The sequence below is a fragment of the Aphelocoma coerulescens genome, assembly GCF_041296385.1.
Source record: "Aphelocoma coerulescens isolate FSJ_1873_10779 chromosome W unlocalized genomic scaffold, UR_Acoe_1.0 ChrW_unloc_scaf_1, whole genome shotgun sequence".
NCBI classification, from domain to species: Eukaryota; Metazoa; Chordata; class Aves; order Passeriformes; family Corvidae; genus Aphelocoma; species Aphelocoma coerulescens.
The window spans coordinates 9,077,491-9,102,829 of record NW_027184080.1 but is presented as its reverse complement, the minus strand read 5'-3'; the positions used below and the strand labels follow the sequence as shown (position 1 = coordinate 9,102,829).

Genomic DNA, 25,339 nt, shown 5'->3' with positions numbered 1-25,339 from the left:
TGTGCTTACAATGGTGGAAGCAACCATAGGATGGCTGGAAAAATACCCTGTGCCCCATGGCACCACCCAGAACACTGTCCTGGGCCTTGAAAAGCAAGTGTTATGGCAAAATGCCACACCAGAAAGAACTGAGTCAGATAACAGGACTAATTTCTGAAACAACCTCATAGACATTTGGGCCAAAGAACATGGCACTGAGTGGGTGTATCACATTCCCTATCATGCACCATCCTCTGGAAAAGTCAAAAAATACAATGGACTGTTAAAGATTACACTGAGAGCAATGTCTGGTGGGACCTCCAAACACTGGAATACACATTTAACAAAAGACACCTGGTTAGTCAACACCAGAGGATCTGCCAATTGGGCTGGCCCTGCCCAATCAAAACTTTTATGTACTGTAGAAGGGGATAGTTCCTGTAGTGCACATTAGAAACATGCTGGGGAAAACAGCCTCGGTTATTCCTGCATGTACATGGTTGTCAGCTGGGGTTAAACCACACCACCTCCTACACTGCTTCCTCTCCCCTGTATTGTATTTTCAGCAGACATCGGGTAAGTTGAAGTCGCCTGCAAGAACAAAGGCTACTGCTTGTGAGACTTCTCCCAGCTGCTTAGAGTGGTAGTGTGCACTTCAGGAGGACCCAGAGTATCTTAAAATGTGTTCAGAGGTATTGCTATATATTTCTGAAAAGAAAGTAGCTAACCAAGCTTTTCATGTATCTCCATCACAAATAAAGAAAAGTTCCCAGATATTTATTTCTGGAATTGTACACCAGGTATTAAAGTACAACAAATAGAAAATAATGCTAAAAAAAAAATAAAAATCAGTGTTTATGTACAAATATTAAAACCAATGCAACAATAGCAACTTCCTCTTGAACATCTGATATTAAAAATCATGTCCCGATTGTCACGAAATTTGTTGTTATGCACAAGGTACTTTGAATAACTGGAATCTGTTTTATTAAGAGGACTATAACCATACCTTCTGTATTTTACAATTGATAGTATTTTCCTTCTTCCAATGAAAAATAGGAATAAAAAAATAGTAACCTTGTCATTATTTTATAAATTACTGTATTTAGTTTCCCCATCTGTAGACAATGTGCTTGTAGTGCTGGGCAAATAGTGTCCCTGTTGGTCAGTTTATACATTAGTTTACATTCAAAGTTGAAATACTTACCTAAAGACTTTGGTTAAATTAAGTACTATCATTATGTTCTATGTGATCTGATGTTTTCATACATTTTTGATCCTCAGTTTTAAAGGTTAAAACCAGGAAACAATTACACAATTCATTGACCTAATAGTACACAATTTAGTACTTTGACCATGGCAAGAGGAAAACTAAACCTTTAAAAACCTAACATGAGAAGACATATGAGTAACCAAAGTAAAAGTATTGCTATAATCACAGCACCAAGTTACACTTCTAAATGAATCAGCTATCCCCTTCAGATTCCCTGTACATTAAAAGGATACATTTACCAACACTGCAATTGCCCATTATGGATTTTTGGTTTGTTTGTATGAAAAACAAGTATAGCAGACGACAAAGAATTCATCACAGTTTGTTATAAGAATTGTGCTTCACCCTCAAAGAACCAAGGCAATATAATTTCTTCATATGGTTGCAATTTAGTTATTTTCATGCTGACTTTCAATAGACAATTCTTTTAATAAACAGTAACAAGTTCTCCATTTTAAATGTTTCAACTGAGAGAAAAATAATTAAGTCCAGCTTCTAAATGAAAAATTCAATAAATAGCTATTTTACATGGATAAAGTCATTGTGGTACAAATTTATGAATGTCACATCAAGCATGCACAAAAATGTTACTATACACGCAAGTAGTCAGAAAATATTGAAATAGATATCTAAAAAGATATGAAGAATTAAATATTTACAAAATCTTGCAAATTATTGCCTCATTTTAACAAGGAATTAAAAGTAAACGATAACAGCTAGCTAGCCAACAAACTAAATAAGATCAGCATTTAAAAATCTATTAGACTAGCTGAAATTAATTTTTCTCCCATAATTTTCTGAATTTTGGTCAAAAGTCTTTATTAAATAACTAAAGTGTCCATTCAACTTGCTGACAACCCAAGCCTTAGACAAGTCTCTGTCTACATTAAGAGCCCAGCAATGCATAGATAAATTGAATATATTACTGCATCAGCTAATGAGAATGGGCATGTTCATTTAAACACAACTGTTATAAGCATTCAGTCATCTTTGTATAATGATTTTTATACAGATCAGCCACTCACTGTAAACCCATAGACTTGAATGTATAACAATGAAGGATTATGACCAGTATTTTACAAAATTACATAAAATATGTTGATTCATTAAGAAAAAAAACAAGGTACACAGTTCAGCACAAAACACAGCAACAAGAAGCTGACAACTTGGCTAAAAATGTCAGAGTACAACACAGGGCCAAGGCTATCCATTATTTACTGTGTACTTACTAGAATTCCATATTTCAGATGTATAAGTTAAGAACTGATTACAAAATTATCTTTACTTTTGTCCACTGTGCTAAACTAATTTGTTTTAATATGATAAATGTGCCATTGCATAAATGCTTTAAAGTAATCTTCATTGCAGTGCTGTAAAGAAAACTCCATACACTGCATCCATAACTCAGGATGTCAATGCAGTTCACAGTAAGTATAATAAATACCCTCTTCCCTTTCAAATATTAAAGTCACTACTTTCTAATTATTCAGCATAACCTTGAAGCAACTATTACAAATATCAACAATGCAAGCTTAATCACTTTAATAATCAAAACAACTTTGTGGCAATTAAATTTGTAATATGAACAGTGCAAAGGAAAAGCATGGAGGGAAAGGGGTAAACCTACTGATGTTCTCCCACAAGAATTAAGAGCTAACATTTTCAAGAAAACTTCATGAATGGCTAAATTGCACTCAATGGTCAAAATAAAACTTTATTGAGGTTAAATAGTTGCTTTTATGGGAAACATTTTTACTCATCCTTTTCTATTTGACCAAAAGTGGTGAAGTGCCATTTTTGAGCTAATGACTTGCTAAACAAATAAATGCAATCCATACTGAAGAAAAACTTTCAAATACATACTTCAAGGTTCTACTACTTCTATATAAACTAGATAGTCCCTCAAAACTGTAACACTTTGAACTGCAGTGCTCCAAACAATTTGTCTTCCAAAATGCAGACTGTTTGTTTAGTGGTAAATCCTAAGGTGTGCAGACTGTAGCTTTATACATCAGCTGTCTTAGGAAAGTTAAGCTACACAGGTGCATTAATCTTCAAAGTTGTGGACAAAACTCATCTGAATAAAACAGTCTAAAATATATCTGTTTAAGCCAGTAAGTTTAAAGTACACAGATACCTCTGGCAGCATAATTACTTCTGTGTAAGGTAGCCATGGCCTATAATTTTGCAACAGCCTCCAAGTGTAGGTCTTCATAATTTATTCATGTTATGTCCCTTGTGCTAGCTTCCACCAAGATGAAATTGCTGTTTTTTTAAACTGAAGTGCTCTAGTTTAGTATCACATGAGAGAAGGTTCCATTTAAAAAACATCCTTGTATGTTTGCGCAGTTTAAGTTAAAGAAACCCATCCCTGTCTTTATAAGATAAAAAAAAATAAAATGCTACATTGAGCAGGGATCAGAAACTGTACCTGTAAACACTGTTATTACACTGCATCCATTATGGCAAAAGTAACTGACTAAAAAGCTACTCCAATCAGTTTAGAACTTCCATGCTGGTTTTGAAATGGTGGCCTCTCTCTACAGGCTTTAAAATAAATTTGAAACAGAGCTTAAAGCTGCACCACAGAGTTCTCTTAGTTCCAAACTCCGCCGAACATTTCCACATTTATGGACTGAAAAAAGAAATTACTCTTGGTAAATCAAGATATAGTTCTATACATAAAAAGACATCACTGATGTCAAAGTTCGAACTTCCAGTGAAAGACTAAGCAAACCTGATAGCTCCCATCAAGTTTACTACTACTGCATAAAGTACCCACTCTTTGTTTAGTTTTCCACAGTCATTCTGAGTGAAGGGCAGTATGTTGGTGAAGAGTATGGGTATTTATAAAACCATTTGTCTCATTTGCAGATAGACTGCTGAAGTCAGCCACTGAAACAGCCATTTTGGCACTGGTAATATGGTGTGCATGGTTCTCAAAGTCCACACCAAGGTTATTTACAGAGACATCATTCATGAAAGATTCTGGGACAGCGATCCCCATTTTCAATCTCTTTGCAGGTCTTTCTGTCTCCTCACTGCACATGTTCCCTGGGTTTAACTCTGAGTGATAAAAGCCAGTCTCAAATAAATTAAAACAATCACTTTCACCATTGCTAGGCAAGTTAAGCAATTCTTCTGTTCCAACAGGCACACGATTAACTGGTGCTCGGGGTAAGCTGTCCATAGGAGGGAAGGCATCATCCAGGCAGTTCACATCTGAAGTGTGACAGACTGTAGCTACACTGTTTGTCAGTGCTGGAAAAAAAGATGAACATAAAATGTAAATGAAATAGTTGTTTATATAGTTACAACAAAAAGTTTGTGGGTTTTGTTTGGTTTTTTTCCCCTTGATTTACCTGTCAACTCGTTGGCAGTGATAGAGTTCAGAATGCTTAGCTGTTGATCAGGAATGCTTTCTGTTCGAGTATTAGATGTTAAGGCTGAAGAATGTACTGCTCCACCAAGAGCTTCTGCTTCATCTACCAAACGATCCATGTAGTCCCTTTAAGAATATGGCATTCATAATGGGTTATTTAACAGGAAAACAAGGCCTAAAAATGATGATGGATTTATTCTCAGTTGCCATAGCCACTGCAGCTTTACACTGCAATGATGGGAAGAAAAACTAATCTTTTACATTTACAATTTGCAACAGAAAACATATTCCAAGGACATTTTACTTACGTAACTCCAGGATGATGGTTATACCTCTTCTTTCCAAATCTTGTTTGCTGAGCAAAGTAATCATAACGTTCTGACTTTTTCCACATGTAATAGAAAGCCACACACTCAGCAACTGTTCTGGTTCTTACCTAAAAGAAGGCAAGAAGAATTGATAAGATAAATGCAAAGCATTATGTTTTGTCATCTCCCCAGTCCCCATATTCCTGCAATATTGTTAGTTTTACTGTTCTAGTATCTGTAACAAACAAATTAAATCAGAAGACCTGAAAAAGAGATCTACGGTTTCAAATTTCTTTACCGAGAGGGTGGTCAAACACTGAAATGGCCTTCCTAGAGAGGTAGTCGAGGCCTCAGCCTGTCATTGTTTAAGAGGCATTTGGATAATGCCCTTAAAAACATGCCAGAACTTTTGGCAAGCCATGAAGTGGTCAGGCAGTTGGACTAGATGATCATTGTAGCTCCCATCCAACTGAAACAGTATATTCTATTCTAAATAATTATCACATCTGTTCTATTGTATGCATTATTGTTATTTAGGTTTGTTTTTTAAACTAGATTGAAACTGTATCTACATCTGAAGTATTTCAGTTCATAACCTACATAGTAATTTTTTTAACTATGGGACAGACTCTCTTAAGAAGTAAAATGCTGAGCAAATAAATTACCCAAGAGAAATGAAGCAGAAAAGACATAGGGTACTTGGAAAATTCTGATCCATAGTGACAGATCAACTCATGTTTTGTTGCACTTTGGAAAAAATATTTTTAAATAATTTCTTTGTATCTCTGGTGAATTACTGTTTACGGATAAGGTCCATTTAAAATTTGAACCACCCAGATATTTAGCATAGGACAGGTTAAGCCAAGTGTTGAACAGGATTATCTAACTGTTGTTGAACAGCAACCACAACCCTATGAAGTTTACCTGAAATACAACAAAAGCACCAGTGTCCTAAAGAAAAAACTTGTTGTGGTTTAAGCCCCATCAGCAACTAAGCACCACAGAGCTGCTTGCTCATTTCCCCCCTCCAGTGGGATGGGGGGGAAGAATTAGAAGGGCAAAAGTAAGAAAACTCATGGGTTGAGATAAAGACAGTTTACTAATTTAAAAAAAAATGCTAAAAAAGAGGAAAATAAAACCCAAGAAAAACAAGCAATGCATAAAAACCCAACTTCTCACCATCAACCAATTGATGTCTGGCCAGTCCCCAAGCCACAGCAGCCCCCACCCACCAACCTTCACCCCCAAGTTTTATTACTGAGCAGGAAGTCATATGGTCTGGAACACCCCCTTGGTCAGTTGGGGTCAGCTGTCCCAGCTGTGTCCCCTCCCAACTTCTTGTGCACTCCCAGCCTCCTCGCTGGCAGGATAGTCTGAGGAGAAAAGGCCTTGACTCTACATAAGCTTTGCTCAGCAATAACTAAAACATTAGTGTCTTATCAACACTGTTTCCAGCACAAGTCCAAAGCATAGCCCATACTAGCTACTATAAAGAAAATTAACTCTATCCCAGTCACAACCAGTACAAAGCCTCAAGGTGGTATCAAAACATACAGGAGATGTACAGAAAGTTTGGAAACACCCATACTGACAACTGTACCAAATTATACATATACTTGATAAAAAAAAAGTCCAATTCCTATTCTTCAGGCACAGAGGAGTTAATCAGAAGCAATTCAGATCAAAATTAGAACTCCTTTGTTGGTCAGAAACCAGAGTACTGATGGATGACTACACTTTCTGAAAACACAAAGAGCTAAGCCCATTTCTGTAGAAATTACACCTTCTGAGTGACAAAAATAATTAAAGATGCATTTTCCCCTCTCACAGCCATGGTATGAAAATAATACACCTCTAGGAGAGGCAGACATTTTATCTAAATTATACCATAAATGCATATATGGAATTAATATAAACAGAAGTTGATTTCAAAGAGAATATATTGACTCGTGTTGCAACACTTAGCTTTTCCAATGGCATCAGAGGCAAAATTAGTGCGGAAACACCAAGCTGGTTTTAATATGTTGGCTCTTATTTCATTCTTTTGCATAGCTTCTGAAAAAGGCATTGCTTTTACAAACATTCAGCATCATATCATCTACCAATTCTTCCATTTAACTGTAAAATACTAACCTTGTTTTTCTGTATGAGATGAAAGTCTTTTCCATAAATCAGAAGTGCATGTTCAAAGCTTCTGCATTCTTCTTCTGTCCATGCTGTCATCTCTTCTAGACAATTGCAAAAGTAGCATGATAAATTTATTTTCACTCACTAATCTTTGTGTTGCTAATGCCTGAACATCCACACACTCTAAAAAAAACTCCAAAAGTTCAGTTATTTAGACCCATGTTCTTTCCTCTAATGTACAGATATTCTACCTGAAATCTAGTATTCCTGTTTATAGAGACTCATAAAAGACTGATTACTGAAGTATTTTACCCTGGAGGGCAAAGGACATTCAAAATACTTAATAAATTATTTCTTAAGAAGTTTGTCATAAAAAAACCCCCAAGTTTTGTTAAAATCATTATTTTTCTGAATATTCCTTTTTGCATCAGATACAAAGAACAGTGACCGTTGGGAAAAAAAAAGAGTGAAGGAACAACCTCTGACTTTTTAAAGACAGAAGTGAATTTTAGTTTTACGAATTAAACAAAACAAAAAAAAAACACTAAAAAGGAATAAAAGCTTTTAAAAAAAGTAGCTCAAACTATTTGAGTAGGTCAGTTTTGTCTCAAGTATTGTTGCTTCCCTATCTTGATTCTAGCTTTGTGTCTATATATAACAAAGGAGGGATATTTCAGGCATCTTACATTCATAATAGTGATCTGTTCAGTTGTCATTTAAAGCCAATGGGGGTGGAGAACAAAAACCAACCAACAAACACATTTCAAAACATTTCTGGAAGCAGACACTGGAACAAAGACCTTGCTGCTTTCAGATGAAGGTGATAATCATTCCACTACAAGTCCATTACTTTGGCACTCCTTACTACAGAATTCTCAAACTTCAAAGAGAAGATCCCCATGTAAAGCCTCACTGTTATGAAATTATCTTGGGAGATGTAGATTTTTATCTCCTACTGAGAATAGCAGTGAACTTCAGTGGGTATAGATCATTGCACAATGGTTATTCTAAGAGACAGGCATCAACAGTATTATCATCCTGCACCATTTTAAATGAGGATATAAACCCCATTTGACGTGGGGCCTGGGAGAGGATGAACACTAGTCCTTAGGACAGAATTTAGGTCTCTAACACACAATCTCTCATAAAAGAGCTTTCTGAAACACTGCTCTGATATTCCTTATTGTTTCCTTCAGTTTTATCTTAGATACTTAAGCTTTCACAGCACCAAACTCATAGACATTCTAATTCCCCTTGGATTGAGTTCTGAGTAGGGACTATCTGCCAGAATACAAACTTATACCAGGGTTCATAGTCCATTTCTGATTTATGGAACGTGTCAAACTACAGGACAAAGAACTGTCTTTGCTAAATGATACACTGATTTTTATTTAAGGGAATAATAAAGTTAGGGACAAACAAGATTGTTTTCCACTGTAAACTCAAGCAAAACTCTCCACACTCTACCATAGACCTACAGAATTATACAGTAGAACCAGTTTAGGGTTGACATAGCACAATGTTAGCACAGTGATGAAGAGTGAGACTCACTCATACTATCAGCTATGTTCTCCTGATTCTCGTATAAATGTCATCAGATTATAATTGATGATTATCTCAAAAAGGTACTGTAATGTGGGGGAGAACTGCCTTATGGGAGCAAAATTACAACTCTCCCCCCTTCTCCTCAGTCTATATCATTCTGAAAATGGCAAAAAAAAAAAGGAAAAAAGAAGGAAAGAAAAGATGCAAAATCTGATCCTGCAACCTTTATATGAACTGTAAACTTCTCTAGCAGAAATCTCCATCTGGCCAACAGATTATACCTAATCTGAGTTATATACCTAATGGGAATTATTGAAAAACACCTGAAGGACAACGCAGTCATCAATCACAGCCATCATAGCTAACAGAGCTTCATGAGGGGAAAGTCCTGCTTATCAAACCTGATTTCCTTTTATGACAAGGTTCCCCACCTAGTTGATCAAGGGAAGCCAGTTGATGTCATCTTTTTGGATTCAGTAAAGCTTTTGATACTGTCTCTCCCAGGATCCCTCTGGAAAAAATGCCGTGGGTGAACAACTGGCTCACGGGTTAGGTGCAAAGGGTTATAGTTGATGGGGTGAAATCAGACTGGCCACCTGCCACTAGTGAGATTTTGAAGAGCTCCATCTTAGGCCCTGTGCTCTTCAACATCTTCATAAACAAATTGGATGCAGGACTGGAAGGGATGCTAAGCAAGTTTGCATATAATACAAAACTGTGAGGAGCTGTTGGCTCCCTTGAATGCAGGGAGGCCCTGCAGGGAGACCATATGAAGTTTAACAAGGGCAAGTCCTGGAATGTGCACCTGGGAGGGGGCAACCCTGGATGTACAGACAGAATGGGGAACGAGATGCTGGAAAGCAGTGCCACAGAAAGGGACCTGGGGGTCCTGGTTGACAGAAAGTTGAATAAGAGTCAGCAGTGCCCTGGCAGCCAGGAGAATCAAATGTGTCCTGGGGTGCATCAGGCAAAGCATTCCCAGCCAGTCAAGCAAGGGGATCGTCCTGCACTGCTCTGCACTGGTGCAGCCTCACCTCAAGTCCTGGGGGCAGTTTTGCTCACAACAGTATAAGAAAGATATAAAGCTAATAGAAAGCGTCCAAAGGAGGGCTACAAAGTTGGTGAAGGGCCTTGAGGGGAAGCCGTATGAGGAGCTGTTGAGGGCACTTGGCTTGTTCAGCCTGGAGAAGAGGAGACTGAGGTCAGACCTCATTGCAGTCTACAACTTCCTTGTGAGGGGAAGAGGAGGGGCATGGACTGATCTCTTCTCTAGTGACCAGTAACAGGACCCGAGGGAATGGCTGAAGCTGTGTCAGGGGAGGCTTGGGTTGGATATTAGGAAAAGGTTCTTCACTCAGAGGGTGGTTGGGCACTGGAACAGGCTCCCCAGGGAATGGGCACGGCCCCAAGGCTGCCAGAACTTGACAAGCATTTGGTTGGATTTTTGGGGTGTCCTGTGCAGGGCCAGGAGTTGGACTTTGATGATCCTTGTGGGTCCCTTCCAATTCAGCATATTCTATGATTCTATGAGTAATCTGTGCTAAAGACATCATGGAAAAGGGATGTGCTTATTAATCTTAATCTTACTCGTGTTTTCTACCCCCTCCAAAGACATGTTTCTTAAAAAGCAGATACTCTCTCTTACCCTGAGATGCCTTTCCATTTGAGCAGTATCTCTCAATTGCTTCTTTAACATTATGGCTACTCTTGAGAAGTTCATATAGTGCCTATAAAATAGAAGTCATCTTTAGAAAGAGTTAAAGTTTCCAAATATCCTATCTAAATTTCTGAAACAACCCTTTCAGTGAACATATCTAATGTAAAAAGAGGATATATCTTTATACAGGATGAAAATGTTAAAATAATCAATAGCAAAACCATCCAAATGTTAAGGCAAGGTTTAATTAAGCAAATGTAAAACATTATATGTAATAATTACGAAAGCTGGATTTGTCAACAGCATGTCAACTGGAAACATCATAGATCACACTGCCAACATTCAAATACTCAATTTTAAGCATGTGTTTAAAATTAAAAATAAGATCCTGACCCCAGTACCATCCAATTAAAAAAAATATTGCTGCCTTTATAATACAAGGCAGAGAAAGAGAACACATTAATTACAAAGCAATGTGTCACAAATGGAACAGGATATAAAATATACTTGTTCATTGTCACGTGTATGTAGTCCTTCAGGAATTCTGCCAATCATATTTTCATTTCCTGCTCTTAAGGAGGTTTCAAAAAGGTATTCTTTAACTTTACTTTCTGAGATCACATCAGGTTTCCAAAGTAAATGGTCTTCATTTTCATAGGCTGTTAAAACAGAATTCATTTATGGCAAGTGTGACATTTTTAAGGCTAGAACATAAAAAGCTATTTCACAAAGAACAGGAATACAGAAGTAATCAAATCAAGCGCTGTCATGCCACTTTCAAATTGCAGCTCATTTTTTCCCCCAAAAGCCTTAGTTTAGAGAGAGACTGCAGTGTGGTATGGTGAAGAGATTCAGGTTCCATGAGGATGAGATAAGGGACTGGCTCTTGAGACAATCTCTACAGAGGAGCAGCTTGTTGACAGCTAGATGATTCAAGTCAAATTATGCATATGTATTAATCTTCATATAAAAAAACTAGCAAAGCCACTCAGTTTTATTCAGCTGTTTACAACAAATAAGCTATAGTTTACAATAAAATGTGTACTTTAATATTTCAAAAATTGCATATAAAATAAAAAAAGAGGTGGCAGCTAACTGATCATTTTCTACTAAAATTTGCTAAAACTTACTGTCTTGGGATGACTTTGTGATGTGTAGCCCATATCGCTGCCCCATGCCCAGAAATTAATTTTATGCCTTTCTATGCCTTTAAACTCAGCCTGAGAGGGGGGAGAAAAAAATTGAGCAAAACTTTTTCAAAGCAGTTTGCAGCTTGTTCAAGGTCGCACAGAGATAGAGATTTTTTTTTTTTCAGCTGCGGCAGGAGAATGAGAGGGAAGGGAAGCACCCGGTTTGCTTTTCTTTCCAGCCAGCTTTCAGCAGTTTTTTTTCCTCAGCTCCTTTTCCTCTGGAGAGCTGAACTTTTGTTTTCCTGGGACTTCATTTTTTTTTTCCTTTTCTCCCTGCTGGACTGTTTCAACATCAGAATACATCAGGAGGACTTTCTACCAAGGCCTTGGCCCTGGAGGTGGGCCCACTACCCCGTCCCAGCTCCAAGGAGGGGGAGAGAGAGATCTACGGAAGAACTCTGAAATTTTCCCAGGTTTCTCTCAGCAGATCGAGAAGTTTTATGATTTAGCATCATTATCCCTTTTCCTGTGTGTTTGTTCAATAAATAGTTTTTATCTCTTTCACTTTCCTTTGAGGAAAATTTATTTTTTTTCCCCGAACCTGGTGGGGGAGGGGTGGTTATAGCCTGCCTTCTCTCAGAGGATATATTTCTAGATTTGGCCAAACCGGCACACTTACTTAACAGAATGGAAATCTAGGTCTCAATGTGGTAATTTCTTTTTCCATTCACTAACAACTGAATGCTGTTAACAACTTGTATGTTCCATATTTTACATGCAATCAGGATGTATAGTCCTCCTTCATAGTATACTGAAATCATGTATGCACCCCTCAAGTAGCTTATTTGAAATATATTGGAAATATTTAAGAGTTGGCCTGAACCCTTGTCAATGCATACATTTAGATTCTAGATTAAACTAAATCCTTTATTCTGATCAATACATGTGTTTACACATAATGCTTTATGTACTCTCTTGGCAATACAAATTAGAGTTATTAAATTCAAACACACCCAAGTATAATGGCAGTTACACTAGAGGAGATGAAGAAGATTCTCAAATCTCTCATATAACTGCAGGAAATAATATTAAGCTAAGGTGAAGAATAAAATTACATCTCCTAAAGTTCTGTTATGACTTAAGAACATTGAAAGCTTTTAAACAGACATGTTACAAGTGTAAGGTTTATAGAAGAGCAAACTGCTTTCTAGCACAATTCCAATAGCTGGGACTTTACGGCAGAAATATAAGCTCCTGTTTGCTATCACAAACTCTTCAGGGAGTACAAAAGAGGTTTTTACAGAATCCTCCACTCTCTCCAAGCATTGCTGAGCTCAGCTTCAATCTCCATTATCAAGACAACCCAGCACTTTTTGCTGGAATCCATGCCTGATATTCTCAAGAGGAACTCCTCAGGCTCTCCCATCTGGTAGCTCTTTGCTCCTGGCTATGCCAGTGAACAATACTCTCTCTGGTTCTCTCTAGCACCAGCTTGTTCCAGAGAAAGTTGTCAGATTAATGCCTTCCTGATCATCCTCTGGTTATTGGCCCTTCTCTAGTTCTTGACCAAGGAGAAGTCAAGATGTGTAAATAGTAAAAGGACTATTCAGATAAAACTCGTTTTCACCCTTCTATTTCTTACAACCAGTAAGCATCATGCTCAAATCATAAAAAATAGAAAACTTCCATAGATCTCTTAAGCAACACAAGAGATGTTCACTTGCTAATGCTTCCAGCCAGTGAAGGTTTCTAAAGGTACCAAATGAAACTCTATTAAATAAAGTTATTTCTTCCACTCTGGCACAACTTCAGTTTTTAACCTAAATTTACACAGCAATAACATCATACTTAAAACATCTTTTTTTTTAAAGACAAGGTATATCTAGATCTACATCATCTGCTCATGCTATGGAAAATTCAAATAGTTCATTGCTTTGTTTTTCATAACCATTTTGTAATCCACACTGTCGTGCTTGCTAAAAAAGAAGCAAAGAAAAATACTGAAGATCTTCAATGTAAACTTACATGTTCATAGCCCAGTTATGATACCCTGATGAAAATATTTACTTCTTGACCCACAGTTTGTCGCCTCCTAATATTACTAGATACTTCAGAATTAACACTGTAATCCACTCTCCTATGTCTTCTCGAAAATATCCTTTCAAAGTTGTAGAATCACACTTTTAAGATATAATTATGTGGTTTCAATACTTCAGTTGACTAGGGGTTTATTGGTTGGTTGGTTTGGTATTTTTAACTAAGTCATTGAATTTATCTTATAAATTTAAATAACATTTTTCCATTAGCTGCTATGTATAAATATAAGATAAAAACTAAAACAGAATAACTTACCCTTTTCATTATCACTGTATCTGCCAAGGTAAGGTGGAATTTCAGCCTGATACTGTGAACCAACCATTATTTCCTGAAGATATAACAAAAATCATAAGAAAAGGCTACTACCTTAATATTCTGTGCATGGAAGCATTACAAATTCCATTAACATGGGATTTTGCAGATAATTTCAGAATTAAGGTACTATTTTAGATATGTACTATAAATTTTAATGCATTTTTTTAATAGTAAAAGTTTTATTAACTTTTTCTTAAGATATAGTTATTACCTTTCTCAAATCTTCAGACGAATTACCATTGTCTGCCTCTATGTCTTCACCATCTGATTCCTTATCTCCATCACATGTAGTGTTTGCTTCAGACACAAATAAGTTGGTTTTAGCTAGGAAGAATTTTCAGTTCAAACACAGAACTACAAGATATTCTTTACTTTTGAGAGGAGCCCTGCTTTTATTCTGGAAGACACTCATCACCAGTCTGTTGATCTACATTTCTATCAAACTAGAATTAAGTCAGAAAGCATTGGTGATTTCATATTGCAGAACTGAAACATTTACCATTATTGCAACTAAGACAATATTTCTAATAGTCAAAAGGAAATTAGATCATTTTTCTTCATTAATTTTCTTCAATAAATGCTTACACCTTATAGAAAAGGTATGAGAAAAACAGAAAACTTCCAGGGCTATGACTTAGCCATGGGTTAATCACAAAGAAAGTAAAGTTGAAGGCAAGTCTTTATTACCTACTGAAGCCTTTCATCTGAAGTTTTAATTGACATTCAAAACATTCCTTTAAACAAGGCTACCTCAGCAAGGACTAAACATATAGTAGATATACAGAAAACAGAATAAGCAAAAGACAACAAAAGACTGCTTACTCCTCTTTAATATTTTTTTTCCTTAGGAAGAAATACAGCAGAGCACTCCAAGTAATTCAAATACAGTACTCCACAGAATAACTCATATTTTAGAATTTGGAACTCTGTGGTTCTGGGTTCTGAAGTAAATCTATTTTTTTATTTTATCCCCAGCAGAATGGAATCTATAGTTCTGATAAGATAAAAGCTATTTCATATTCTCAATTTTCAGTAATAACATGCTCACAAATAGGGTTTCAATTTTAGCTTCATCACAACTAAATAGAATCATCAACATCAAAAACAATATCCAAGACTATAGACTGAGGCTCCTCTCCTGTAGTCATTACTAGAATCACCAGTCTCTCTTTTTGCTGTTAGAAATAGCAGGCAAGAAGCTAACATGAATGCGTGAAACAGCAATATACCTGGATAATAATATGCAATTATTTTTTCCAATTAATCCAAATTCAACAAAATGGCCTATGTGTTAGACTTATCTTAAAATTGAATGTTATCTTAAGAGAAATGGACAGGGATCGGAAAAAAAAAAGATGGAACTGTCAAAGCACAGAAAACTGACATTTCCCTCCCTGACATGGTGAATATTTGATTTTAAAATGCCCAATCAAAATTTCTAATAAAGAGCAACATTCTGATAGAAAAACCACAATAGCTGAAAGCAAAGATGACTGTTTCTTAATCCTGAGTAAGATGAAGGAGCTAATAATTCTTTCCATAAAGTTGCCACACTTTCAGTGTCATATTCATTAACAGTTCACAAACAATGTTTAAGTGCCAGAGAGATTGGGGTTTGCTTAACTAAAAAAGGGCACTATAATTTTTAAAGGTTTTTGTATCTCTCTCAAAAATGCCTTACATTACACAATCAGCAGCATGCAAAGGGCTACAATTGCTGATGATTGAGACAGCACATGCCCTTTATCATCCCCTTTCTCTAGAGGGATGAAATCCCCCAGAAAAAGCTCAAGATACTTGCCACATTAAAATTGTGATTAAAATCCTCCACATTGTCTATTGCAGTTCATTTGTTCACTGGTGTACTAGAGTTGGAGCAATGAGGAATATCTTGCCAAGGTTGGATAATTGAACCAATGGGTCTTGGATCTTTCCCATAATAGTTCCACAGGTAGTAAAATTTTGGTGGTCATGGGTTAATAGGCCCCATCCCATATAAAACCACTTTGGCTCATGAAGTCCTATGGAAAACCATTGAATGTGTGAAGGGAAATAATCACAAAGAAACCAAATTCCAGTTCACATCCATAGGCTGAATAGAGAAGTCACTGGCTTAAAAGTAGCAGCAAAAATTTTAGTAGAGAAACACTAATTTAAAAGAACATGTTACATATTCATGCCATTCACCAATGTACAGAAAATTACAAAGAGTGTTCCTTGACATACATTAAGTATTAATTATGAAAAACTACTGTATTTTTAGAAAAATTAATTGTGCTTCTGCTTTGAGCTCTATATTAAATATAGGTCTTTTTAGGTAATCAATAATACCAACCAAAGACAATATTCATGTACAACATCCTGCAAAGCACTGTTTCTCAATCCCACTGCAATTTTGATATTTTAAACTAGAAAGCTATATAGTTCATAGTATATGGTAAGACTTTATGAGTACTATTATAAAATTAGGTTTCCTACATCTTAATGGCCGAGGAAAGAAGTCAGTAGCCTCATGTGAAGTAACTGATGGTGTCAAGTCATCAGCAGAGGACTGCGTTTCTTCATCATCGCCTGACAAGAGGTCTTTAGCTATTTCCTCCTGTATCATTAAAATAAAAAAAATAAAACTTCAGACTATTAAATATAGACTGGTGAGCATTTAGATTCAACAAATTGCAAGTCTCATTAATTAAAATGAATTATTTTACCATAAGCAATTTTAGCAGACTGTTCACTATTAAAAAGCTAATCCACTTCTAATTCTCAGAACAAATATAACCATTCATTTCAGAGTTGAACACAGAGGTTTATTTCCCCCTTGTCTATTAAAATAAATGCACAAGTAGTAACCTCTGCAAGCATCAAATCTCAGATGTTCATCCAACTGCTTTTAAATAAAAAAGTGAGTGGAAACATTTAAAATTCTGTCATTCTTTACATCACAGATACCCCTTAAATTCAAGGGGGAGGTGGGTAATGGGTGAACAAACAAAAACCCAAACCAAAGCCAAGCACTTTCATAGATTTTTCCTGAGAAGAATTACAGATAATAAAGTGGAAAGTGGGGGGGTGGGCGAGCAAGAGCAAGCAAAGGGGAGGGCAAAAGAAAGGGAGGGAGTGAGAATGCGCTTCCTCCACTACCAGACATGCTTGAACCCCTCTGTATAGTGATTAGGGAGGCAAAGAACTGTATTAGACAAGAAGCCAGCTACATTTCTGTAGCCTCAACAAAATGGTGACTCCTAATGAGAATCAGATGTGCAGAGCCATCATTATACTCTACTTTATGTGAAGTTTATAATTTCATCATACTTATGGAAAGCAAAAAAAAAAAAAAGACATGTACTTACTACCTACAGATTTTATAATACAAACTACTAGCTGCATGCCTTATAGCCAATTATCAGATTCATCTCAGAATTCAAAGTTAGCCTGTGAATCATAAAAACTGTAGTTTTGAGTTTCTATATTCAACAATGCGATACATATAGTAATTGCACAGAAAACAATCTCTCTCTCACCCTCCAAAGATGAGATTTTTACAAATTATATGCATTTGAAAGAAACATTCCAAAGCATCCAGTAGTGCACTTTTCAAGTTATCCACAAAAGTTTGATACATGACATGTATATTCGAAGCCAGAATTATTATTTCTGGACATTGCATACATTAAAATAAAATACAGAACTTTTCAGAAAAAAATCCCACTTGTATAAAATAAAAAAAAAAGGAAATCTATTTAAAGTTCTCTGAATGTGTTTTAGAAGAACCATTACCTTATTCATTTCTCAATTGTAATAATATAATGCCACTAAAGTTGCTATGCATTTGTGTGATAATTATAATTAAATTCAGATCCTAAATATCTTTGAAAAATAATTAAAAGTACAATCACAGAATCATTTAGGTTGGAAAAGACCTTTAAGGTCATTGAGTCCAACCATAAACCTAACACAGCCAAGTCCACCACTAGTACAGTAACTTAATTGTACGTTGAAATTGACAAAGATATGTATATTGTAACATCAAGAGATAGTGAAATATAAGTTAAGGTCACACGGATTTCTACTTTTAAACTGTAATACAGGGAAAAACAGTTCTGACTTACTTTATCTAGAGTCATATCTGGAAGCTCATCTGCAAGTTCACTTGGAGAGCTACCCACACTGGAACCAGCCATAACTGGAATTGTGGGTTCATAGCCATAGAATGCCAGCAAATCTTCCAATGGCATGTTTCCTTCCTATTACAAGAAGATTTACAAATATTTCAACATATTGCCAAATACTTGTAAGCAATTCAGGCCTAAAAGGATAAGACATATTTTGAAAAACAAAAGTAAAAATCAAACAAGAAAAACTTAATTGAAAGCAGGAATCTTGATTAAAGATCTAAAATATTTTCAGGCATGAGACTGAAATAATTCATAACTGTGTCTCTTGGCATATAATAAAGTCCCATTAAACTATTGAAGAAAACCATTTAGTGGATGAAACTAAAGAGTAATTATTAAAAATTTGCTCCTTATCTGATTCATACTGTAGAACATGATTTGCCTATATTTCTTCAAGACAGAAGATAGACTAGGAACATTAACAATCTCCTTACAAGAAAGAAATGCAGAAAAACTTGAAAACTTTAGTCCTATATAGTTACAGTTGCAAGTGTGCAAAACACCACAGAAGTAAACCAATGTAGCAATCTTTTATCCCTCCTTTCCATCTTCTGCATATTTTATAATGGCTGTAGAGAAGGTGGTGTAGTTTAACCCCAAGCAGCAACTAAGTACCACACAGCTGCTCGCTCACTCCTCCCCAGTGGGATGGAGATGAGAACTGAAAAAGTAAAAGTGAGAAAGAAACTCATGGGTTGAGATAGACAGTATAATCATTAAAAATAAACTTTTTTTTCTTAATGCAAGGAAAATAGGAGAAAAAAGAACCACAACAAAACAAAGAAAGAGGTATATAAAACCCAAGAAAGACAAATAATCCAAATGAAAACAATTGCTCACCACCAACCAACTGATGCCCAGCCAGTCCCCAAGCAGTGGCTCCCCACCACCATTCAGGCACTTGGCTTGTTTGATCATGGCATACTGACACTGAACCGTGCCATAAATCAATTAACATTTAACATTCATGGATAACCTGTGCAGTGGCATCGAGTTAAGTCCACCTCTCAATCATGAGTCCATTTGTATGCTGCATCCCTTCCTACATATCCTGATGTGCCATGGGCCCATCAAGCTATAAATAGGTCACCCTTCTGTTCCCAGTCCAGATCCACCTGAGCCACTTCAATCCCAGCAGCCTGATCCACCTGCTTATTGTTTCAATGTTCTTCAGTGGCCTGACTCTTGGGTACATGAGCATCTACATGACGTACCTTCACAACCAGGTTCTCTGGCCAAGCAGCAATATCTTGCCACAATGCAGCAGCCCAGATGGGTTTATCTCTGCACTGCCAGTTATTCTGCTTCCATCGTTGCAACCACCCCCACAGGGCATTTGCCACCATCCCTAAGTCATTGTAGAGATAAAGCATTGGCCATTTCTCTCATTCAGCAATATTTGTAGCCAGCTGGATGGCTTTCACCTCTGCAAACTGACTTGATTCACCTTCTCCTTCAGCAGTTTCCACAACTCGTGGTGTAGGACTCCACATGGCAGCTTTCCAACTTTGATGTTTTCCTACAATATGACAGGATCCATCTGTAAACAGGGCATATGGCTTTTCATTTTCTGGTAGTTTATTATATAGTGGGGACTCTTGAGCCCGAGTCACCTCCTTTGGCAACACTGAAGTTTCGACCAGTTCACAATCACTTTCAGAATTCCTGGGCGGTTGGAGTTTCCCATTCAAACCCATTGTGTGATCAGTGCAACCCACTTACTCCACGTAGCATCAGTTGCATGATGTGTAGAGGGGACCCTGCCTTTGAACATCCAGCCCAACACAGGAAATCGAGGTGCCAAAAGGAGCTGTGCTTCAGTATCAACTACTTCTGAAGCAGCTTGAACTCCTTCATATACTGCTAATATTTCTTTTTGAGGCTGCCTCTTCTGATTTGCTCTCCTGCTTCTTGTTAGGAGAAGCTTCTTCATCTCTTACTAAACAAGTTGACTTCTGCTTCCATTGTTTCTGCCTCTTTGGAATAGCCAGGGAATCTTTTTTTTCCCCCCAAATATTCTATCACTTCATCAGGATTCCACACTTGTTCAGGACTGAAGTTCCAGACCATCGGAGGTGTAAACCTTTCTAGACACCTGTCCATATTCTCCCATGTGCCTTGCCACCCATAACCACACTGCCGCAGGGCCTGGGTCATATTCTTAAATAGCTTGTTAACCTCATTAAAAACGGAAGCAATATTCCTAAGAAATACAAATAGAAGTATTTAGACTACCCAAGGATGTTCAAGATACTGAAGTTACTGTAACAAGGGAGAAAACATGACAAAAGGTGGTGGTGAAGGTGCCATTCTGTATTACCTCCACAAAAAAAATCTCTCAGAGGAAGAAGTATAATTGTTAATTGTCTCCATGAGATGGTACCTGAAGTACATTAATGGCTTCAGTACAGAACCCAAATACCAGATTAAGCTCAAGGCCAGTGTTTTAATAATAAATCTTGCAGGCAAAACATCACTAAGCACTAGAGAGCATAGCAAACTGCAAAATCCAACACCAATCTTTAACACGTACAGCAAAAAAAGAGAGCATGGCATAGATCAGACAAGCTAATATCAAGAACAGATAAATCAATATCATGACCAGCAAATGTTAACAGATGTAAATTCTTCCTAATATGTTATGGTCAAATATGTTATCTCAAACCATTTGTGCCCTGTTGTGGCTTAACCCTGGATGGCAACTGAACACCACACAGCTGCTCCCTCCCTCCCCAATGGGATGAGGGGGAAAGAGAATTGGATGAGTGAAAAAGAAACTTGTGGGTTAATATAAAGACAGCTTAATATTTAAAAAGACATAATAATTTTTAAAAATTGTAAGAAAAAGAAAAAATAAAAAGAGGGGGGAAGTAAAGCCCAAGAAACACAAGTTATCCAAATGAAAACAATTGCTCACCACAAACCGACCAATGCCCAGCCAGCCCCCGAGCAGCAGGGCAGTGTGAGAAGCAGAAAAGGCCTTGGCTCTGTGTAAGCTTTGTTTAGCAATAACTACAACATCAATGTGTTATCAACACTGTTTAAGCACAAATCCAAAGCATAGCCCCATACTAGGTACTATGAAGAAAATTAACTCTCCCAGACAAAACCAGTACAGAAAGTAATAGGAGAAAAACAGCTAATGATACAAAAGCAAAAATCAAGAGAAAGGCTTAGTTTATAACTTCTTTTTTCCAACAGCTTTTGATCCAATTATTTTACTAAATATCATCATACTTGCATCCTAACACAATTAATAAAACAAACCATGGAAATTTTTTTAGTTACCTGACTCAAGTTATCAAATAATTAAAAATATTTTCCAATAATTTATACCTTTAAAAGTTATGTTACCTTAAAAAATTTCTTGTTGAACTTGTACACTGATTAAGTTACTTGTTTTCTTTAATCAACTAAGGTCTTAATTCTGCAAAGACTTTTCACAATGGGTAAATGCAAATTCATGTCCAAGTCTTTCCAGGATTGGGACATAAAGTACTAAAGTGTTTAAGATGAGTGGCTCTCAGTTCTTTTTCCTTCTTTTATAGAAGCAATAAGATCATATTGTGGAGTACCAACTCCATTTTAACCACCAGACTTGTCAAGCTGCTTCGCTATTATAACTGCAAGTTCATAATTAGCAAAAATATAATTGTAAAAGGTAGCAAGGCAAAACCAAAACAAGCAAAAACCCCAGAAGTTAAGAAAATTTGTTTTTAAATGGACTACAAAAGCACAGCCTCCTATTTAATGCTAAAAATTACACTTTCCTGGAAGTCTGTTGATCAAAATCTGAAGTTATGCTGAGTGGTGTAAGTGGGTCACTGAATGGTAATGCAAGCAGCATCAGTTTGTGGCTATTTAGCATTCAGCAGGCATTTAAAACGGGTGATGCACTGACACAGATGAACAAGAGGTAGAAACAGAAAAAACATGTAATTAAAGAATGTAAAAAAGAATAGGAAAAGCCAAGGAGCATGCTGGTCATTTTGTACACCCAGCAAATGCCAAACTGATGAAACTGAGACATGGAACTACAATTTATGTAGCAAATTAATGTGAAAAATGTGTAAAACAGGACTGTGCTTCCAGATTGGAAAACCAAAATCTGACCAACAGAATGAAACACAGCTAGCTGTCACTTAATGTACAATTTAAACTTATTTCCAACTTATAAAACTTAAAAGTGACAAGTGATATTAGATAAGACTTTAAAATCTGCTTCAGTAATTTCTTTTCCAAAGTGAAAAAGTTATTAAATGAAAAAGATGAATCTGAACTTAACACTAATAACTTTGAGAAGCTAAGGTCAGCCTTTTTGTGAGGAAGCACTGCTATATCCTAACCAAACCCGATTTTTTTCTTTAAAAAAAAACTCCAAAGGCATTTTGCAGAAAATTGCATTATACAATACAAACTAAAGAACAGGTTGAATGTTCTTTTCACTAAAAAGCTACTACATACATGGACATTTAGGAGAGAGCAAGTCACTCTTACCTTTTCTAAATCTTCAATTTCAGAGCTGAAATTTTTGTTTTCTTCCATAATATCCTCCTCTTCATCAAGAGTTCGTTCATCATCATAATCATGTACCAGCATTTCAGCAGAAGGGTCAAAGTCATGATCCTCAGAGGATAAAGAGCCAACTATCAAAAAACCCTAATTTGAGTAATTTTTTTTGTATACCAACATATGAAATTACATCACAGGAAAAAAAATAAGGTTGCATGAGTCTTTACATACATAGTTAGAACTCTCAGTGGAATAAATGGAACAAATTCTTAACTACCTGAAAAATTCAACTATTTTAGCTGGCCTTGCCTTTTTGTATTGTAACAGGTGGTTTTCTCTCTTACAGTATAGAGTACTTGGGAAAAGTATCTAAACTACTGAAACAAAGTTTCAGAAAGTACAATACCAAATTAATATTTTACTGAATAAAAGATTGTTTTAAAGATCCTGGAAATCATCATTAAAGTATAACATCCACATGTCACAAGATTTCAGATGCTGCAAGACACTGATTTATAGACTCATTCTATTTATATTATTTATATGGTAACTAGCATAGCTTTTCACTAATTAACAGCTAACTTAGGTTGCAAACTAGTTTCCTAACAACAGCAAAATAAGCAGCAAGACTCACTTCAGATTAGTCTCACAGATGAGATCTTTTAATAAAACTAATTTAATTCCTAGAAATTGATCTAAAAAGGAAGAACAAACATAGCAGTTTCAAGAAATATAGAGGGAAATATACCAGAAATAACAAAACATTTCTAATGGATCACAGTAATTAACAAGTCATTATGACAGCTCCGTGGTCCAACAGACACTTTTTCATTACCCAAGAGGATACTCATAAGTCATAAAAAAGTACTGTTGTTATTTTAAGTGCATTTGTTAGAAAGCACTATATTAAACAAGTTTTTAAGATGCAAATATGCTGCACAGCAATGTCAGTGTTCTACAATGAAAATTACTGAAATGCAGGGTTGTTTTGTTCTTCAATGTTCACTTTCTTAAGACTTTCATAATGGAGAAAAGAAACAGACTAGGATATTTCTTTTTCACCTCTGGTTTCCCCTTCTAGTTCTTACAAACTAGTGCTCAGCCAGTGCCAAGAGCAGGTACACAGAAGCAAATGCATTCCCCAAATATTTCTCATGAGTAGCCCTGCTAATGTTAAATAGGCTTCCATGTGTAAATATTCCAAAGAACCTTAACAGCAGTTAAAACCTTAACAATTACATATCATCATGATTTTAAATGTTTTCTGATATTATCTAGAAATCAAAAATTTACACAACCCTGCAGTTATCAGGAACAGAAGTGATAGCTCTCCAGGCTACATGGTTTTACTGAGATGCTGACTTAAAAATGCTACAAAACTTTACTTTCATTTTGGGTTCTGAGCAGCCAATTACTAACTGTGACCAGAGGTAAGGGAAGAACTCCACAGAGCACATCTCTTAAAAATCAGGCAGGCAGTTAGTTACTGAAAATGAAGCATTAGGAGAGCTACGAGGCAACAGAAGGTAAGTTTGGGAAGGAGAAGGAAGAAGACAGCAGCATGCAGGCAGCAGGCTAGGTACTGGGGCAGAAGGTGGGCAAAGACGAACCTGGGCTCGAACTCCCAAAGGAAGCCTGTGGGGAGAGAAAAAGAGTGAGGTGAGACACGGGCTCCATCCAACCCAGCAGCAGGTAAGGAGTTTCCATTTCATGCCCCCTCCCATCCCCTCCCCCTCAAGAGCTGCTCCCTTCCCCCGCCAGCCCCCGCCCTACTCGCCCCTCCATCGTGTTCACCCTCTCCTATCCCTCCTTCTCTAGCTCGTTCCCTGCCTGTCGCTCTCCTTTTTTCCTCCTCCCCTGGCAAAAGCCCCCCAAGTAGCCTCGCCTGACCCGGCGCTCCCACTCCTTCCGACCCCGGCGGGACATGACAGTGGCAGGCAGAGGGAGCCGGACCAGCAGCCTCTTCCCCGCTGCCAGGCCAGGGCTCGCTTCTCCTCCCTCCCACCGAGCGTTTCTCCATCGCCCGCGCTGCGGCAGCGCCGCCGCTGGCCCGTCCCGCACCCTCCATGGCTCGGTGCGGCGACCGCGCGCCCGGCCATGGCTTGTCGGCCGCCCGCGGGCGGCGAACTCGGGACCCGCGCTGCGCGGCACCCGCCGTGCGGCCTAGTCGCGCAGGATCCCAGTGTCCAGGCGTTGCCAGTCACCTCGCTGGCCACCCCACGTCGCCGAGCCGTCCCAGAAGCGCATTACGGGGATGGTGAGGCGGGTGATGAGGGCCCGCCAGCAGCGGGACCCCGCAGGGAACCAGCCGAATTCCGACGCCCCAGCCCGCTTTCCCCGCTCACCTCCGCCATATTGGGACGATCGAGCTGAGCAACAGCGTTGCGCCGAGTGCCCGGATGAGGCCGCTAAGCCAATGGCAGCCGCCGAGTTCCAGCCGGAGACAGCCAGGGAGTGAAGAAACTGAGAGATCGGCAGGACTGAACTGGGGCGGAGGAGGTAGTATCGGGACCCCGCCTCCAGCACCGCCGCGGCCTCCCACCCTGGCTAGCGAAGGTGCTCTGCCTGCCCGGCCCGGAGAGGGCGCTGGACACCCGCCGCGGAGCCTAGGCTTGAGGGGCGCGGCTCCGGCTGTTGTCCTCTCCTCGCCTCGCCGCCCGCCTGGGGAAGCCTCGGCCAGCAGAAGCTGCCCGTCACGGGGCGAGGTGAGCGGGAGTCGCTGGGGCCCTGAGGCTGGCTGGAGCCAAGGTAACTCGGACGTCCCCTGGCCTCGGCGCCGTGCCGCACCTGTCTGAATCAGCTTGTCTGTGACTGCCGCGACTTGCAGTCCTGTTCCGGG

At 38.0% G+C, this 25,339-nt stretch overlaps 1 protein-coding gene across 8 annotated transcripts; it reads right to left on the bottom strand.

Moving 5' to 3' along the window:
* Positions 1–740: 740 nt before the first annotated feature.
* Positions 741–24,990, bottom strand: LOC138102717 (mesoderm induction early response protein 3-like). 8 transcript variants are annotated; one of them, XM_069000482.1, is made up of 13 exons: positions 24,846–24,990; positions 24,111–24,135; positions 22,486–22,647; positions 17,923–18,057; positions 16,292–16,412; positions 14,025–14,110; positions 13,754–13,826; positions 10,779–10,930; positions 10,260–10,341; positions 7,076–7,170; positions 4,943–5,070; positions 4,615–4,760; positions 741–4,513 (listed from the first exon to the last, which is right to left on the bottom strand). In XM_069000482.1, exons 3-13 carry the CDS (start codon positions 22,585–22,587, stop codon positions 4,056–4,058), a joined length of 1,578 nt encoding a protein of 525 aa, XP_068856583.1. In that variant the 5' UTR covers positions 22,588–22,647; positions 24,111–24,135; positions 24,846–24,990; the 3' UTR covers positions 741–4,055. The 8 variants fall into 8 exon arrangements, with proteins under 8 accessions (XP_068856583.1, XP_068856582.1, XP_068856576.1 ...); XM_069000481.1 differs by having other exon boundaries at positions 4,943–4,989; positions 22,486–22,634; positions 24,846–24,922; XM_069000475.1 differs by having other exon boundaries at positions 7,076–7,167; positions 22,486–22,634; positions 24,846–24,922.
* Between the last annotated feature and the right edge of the window lie 349 nt (positions 24,991–25,339).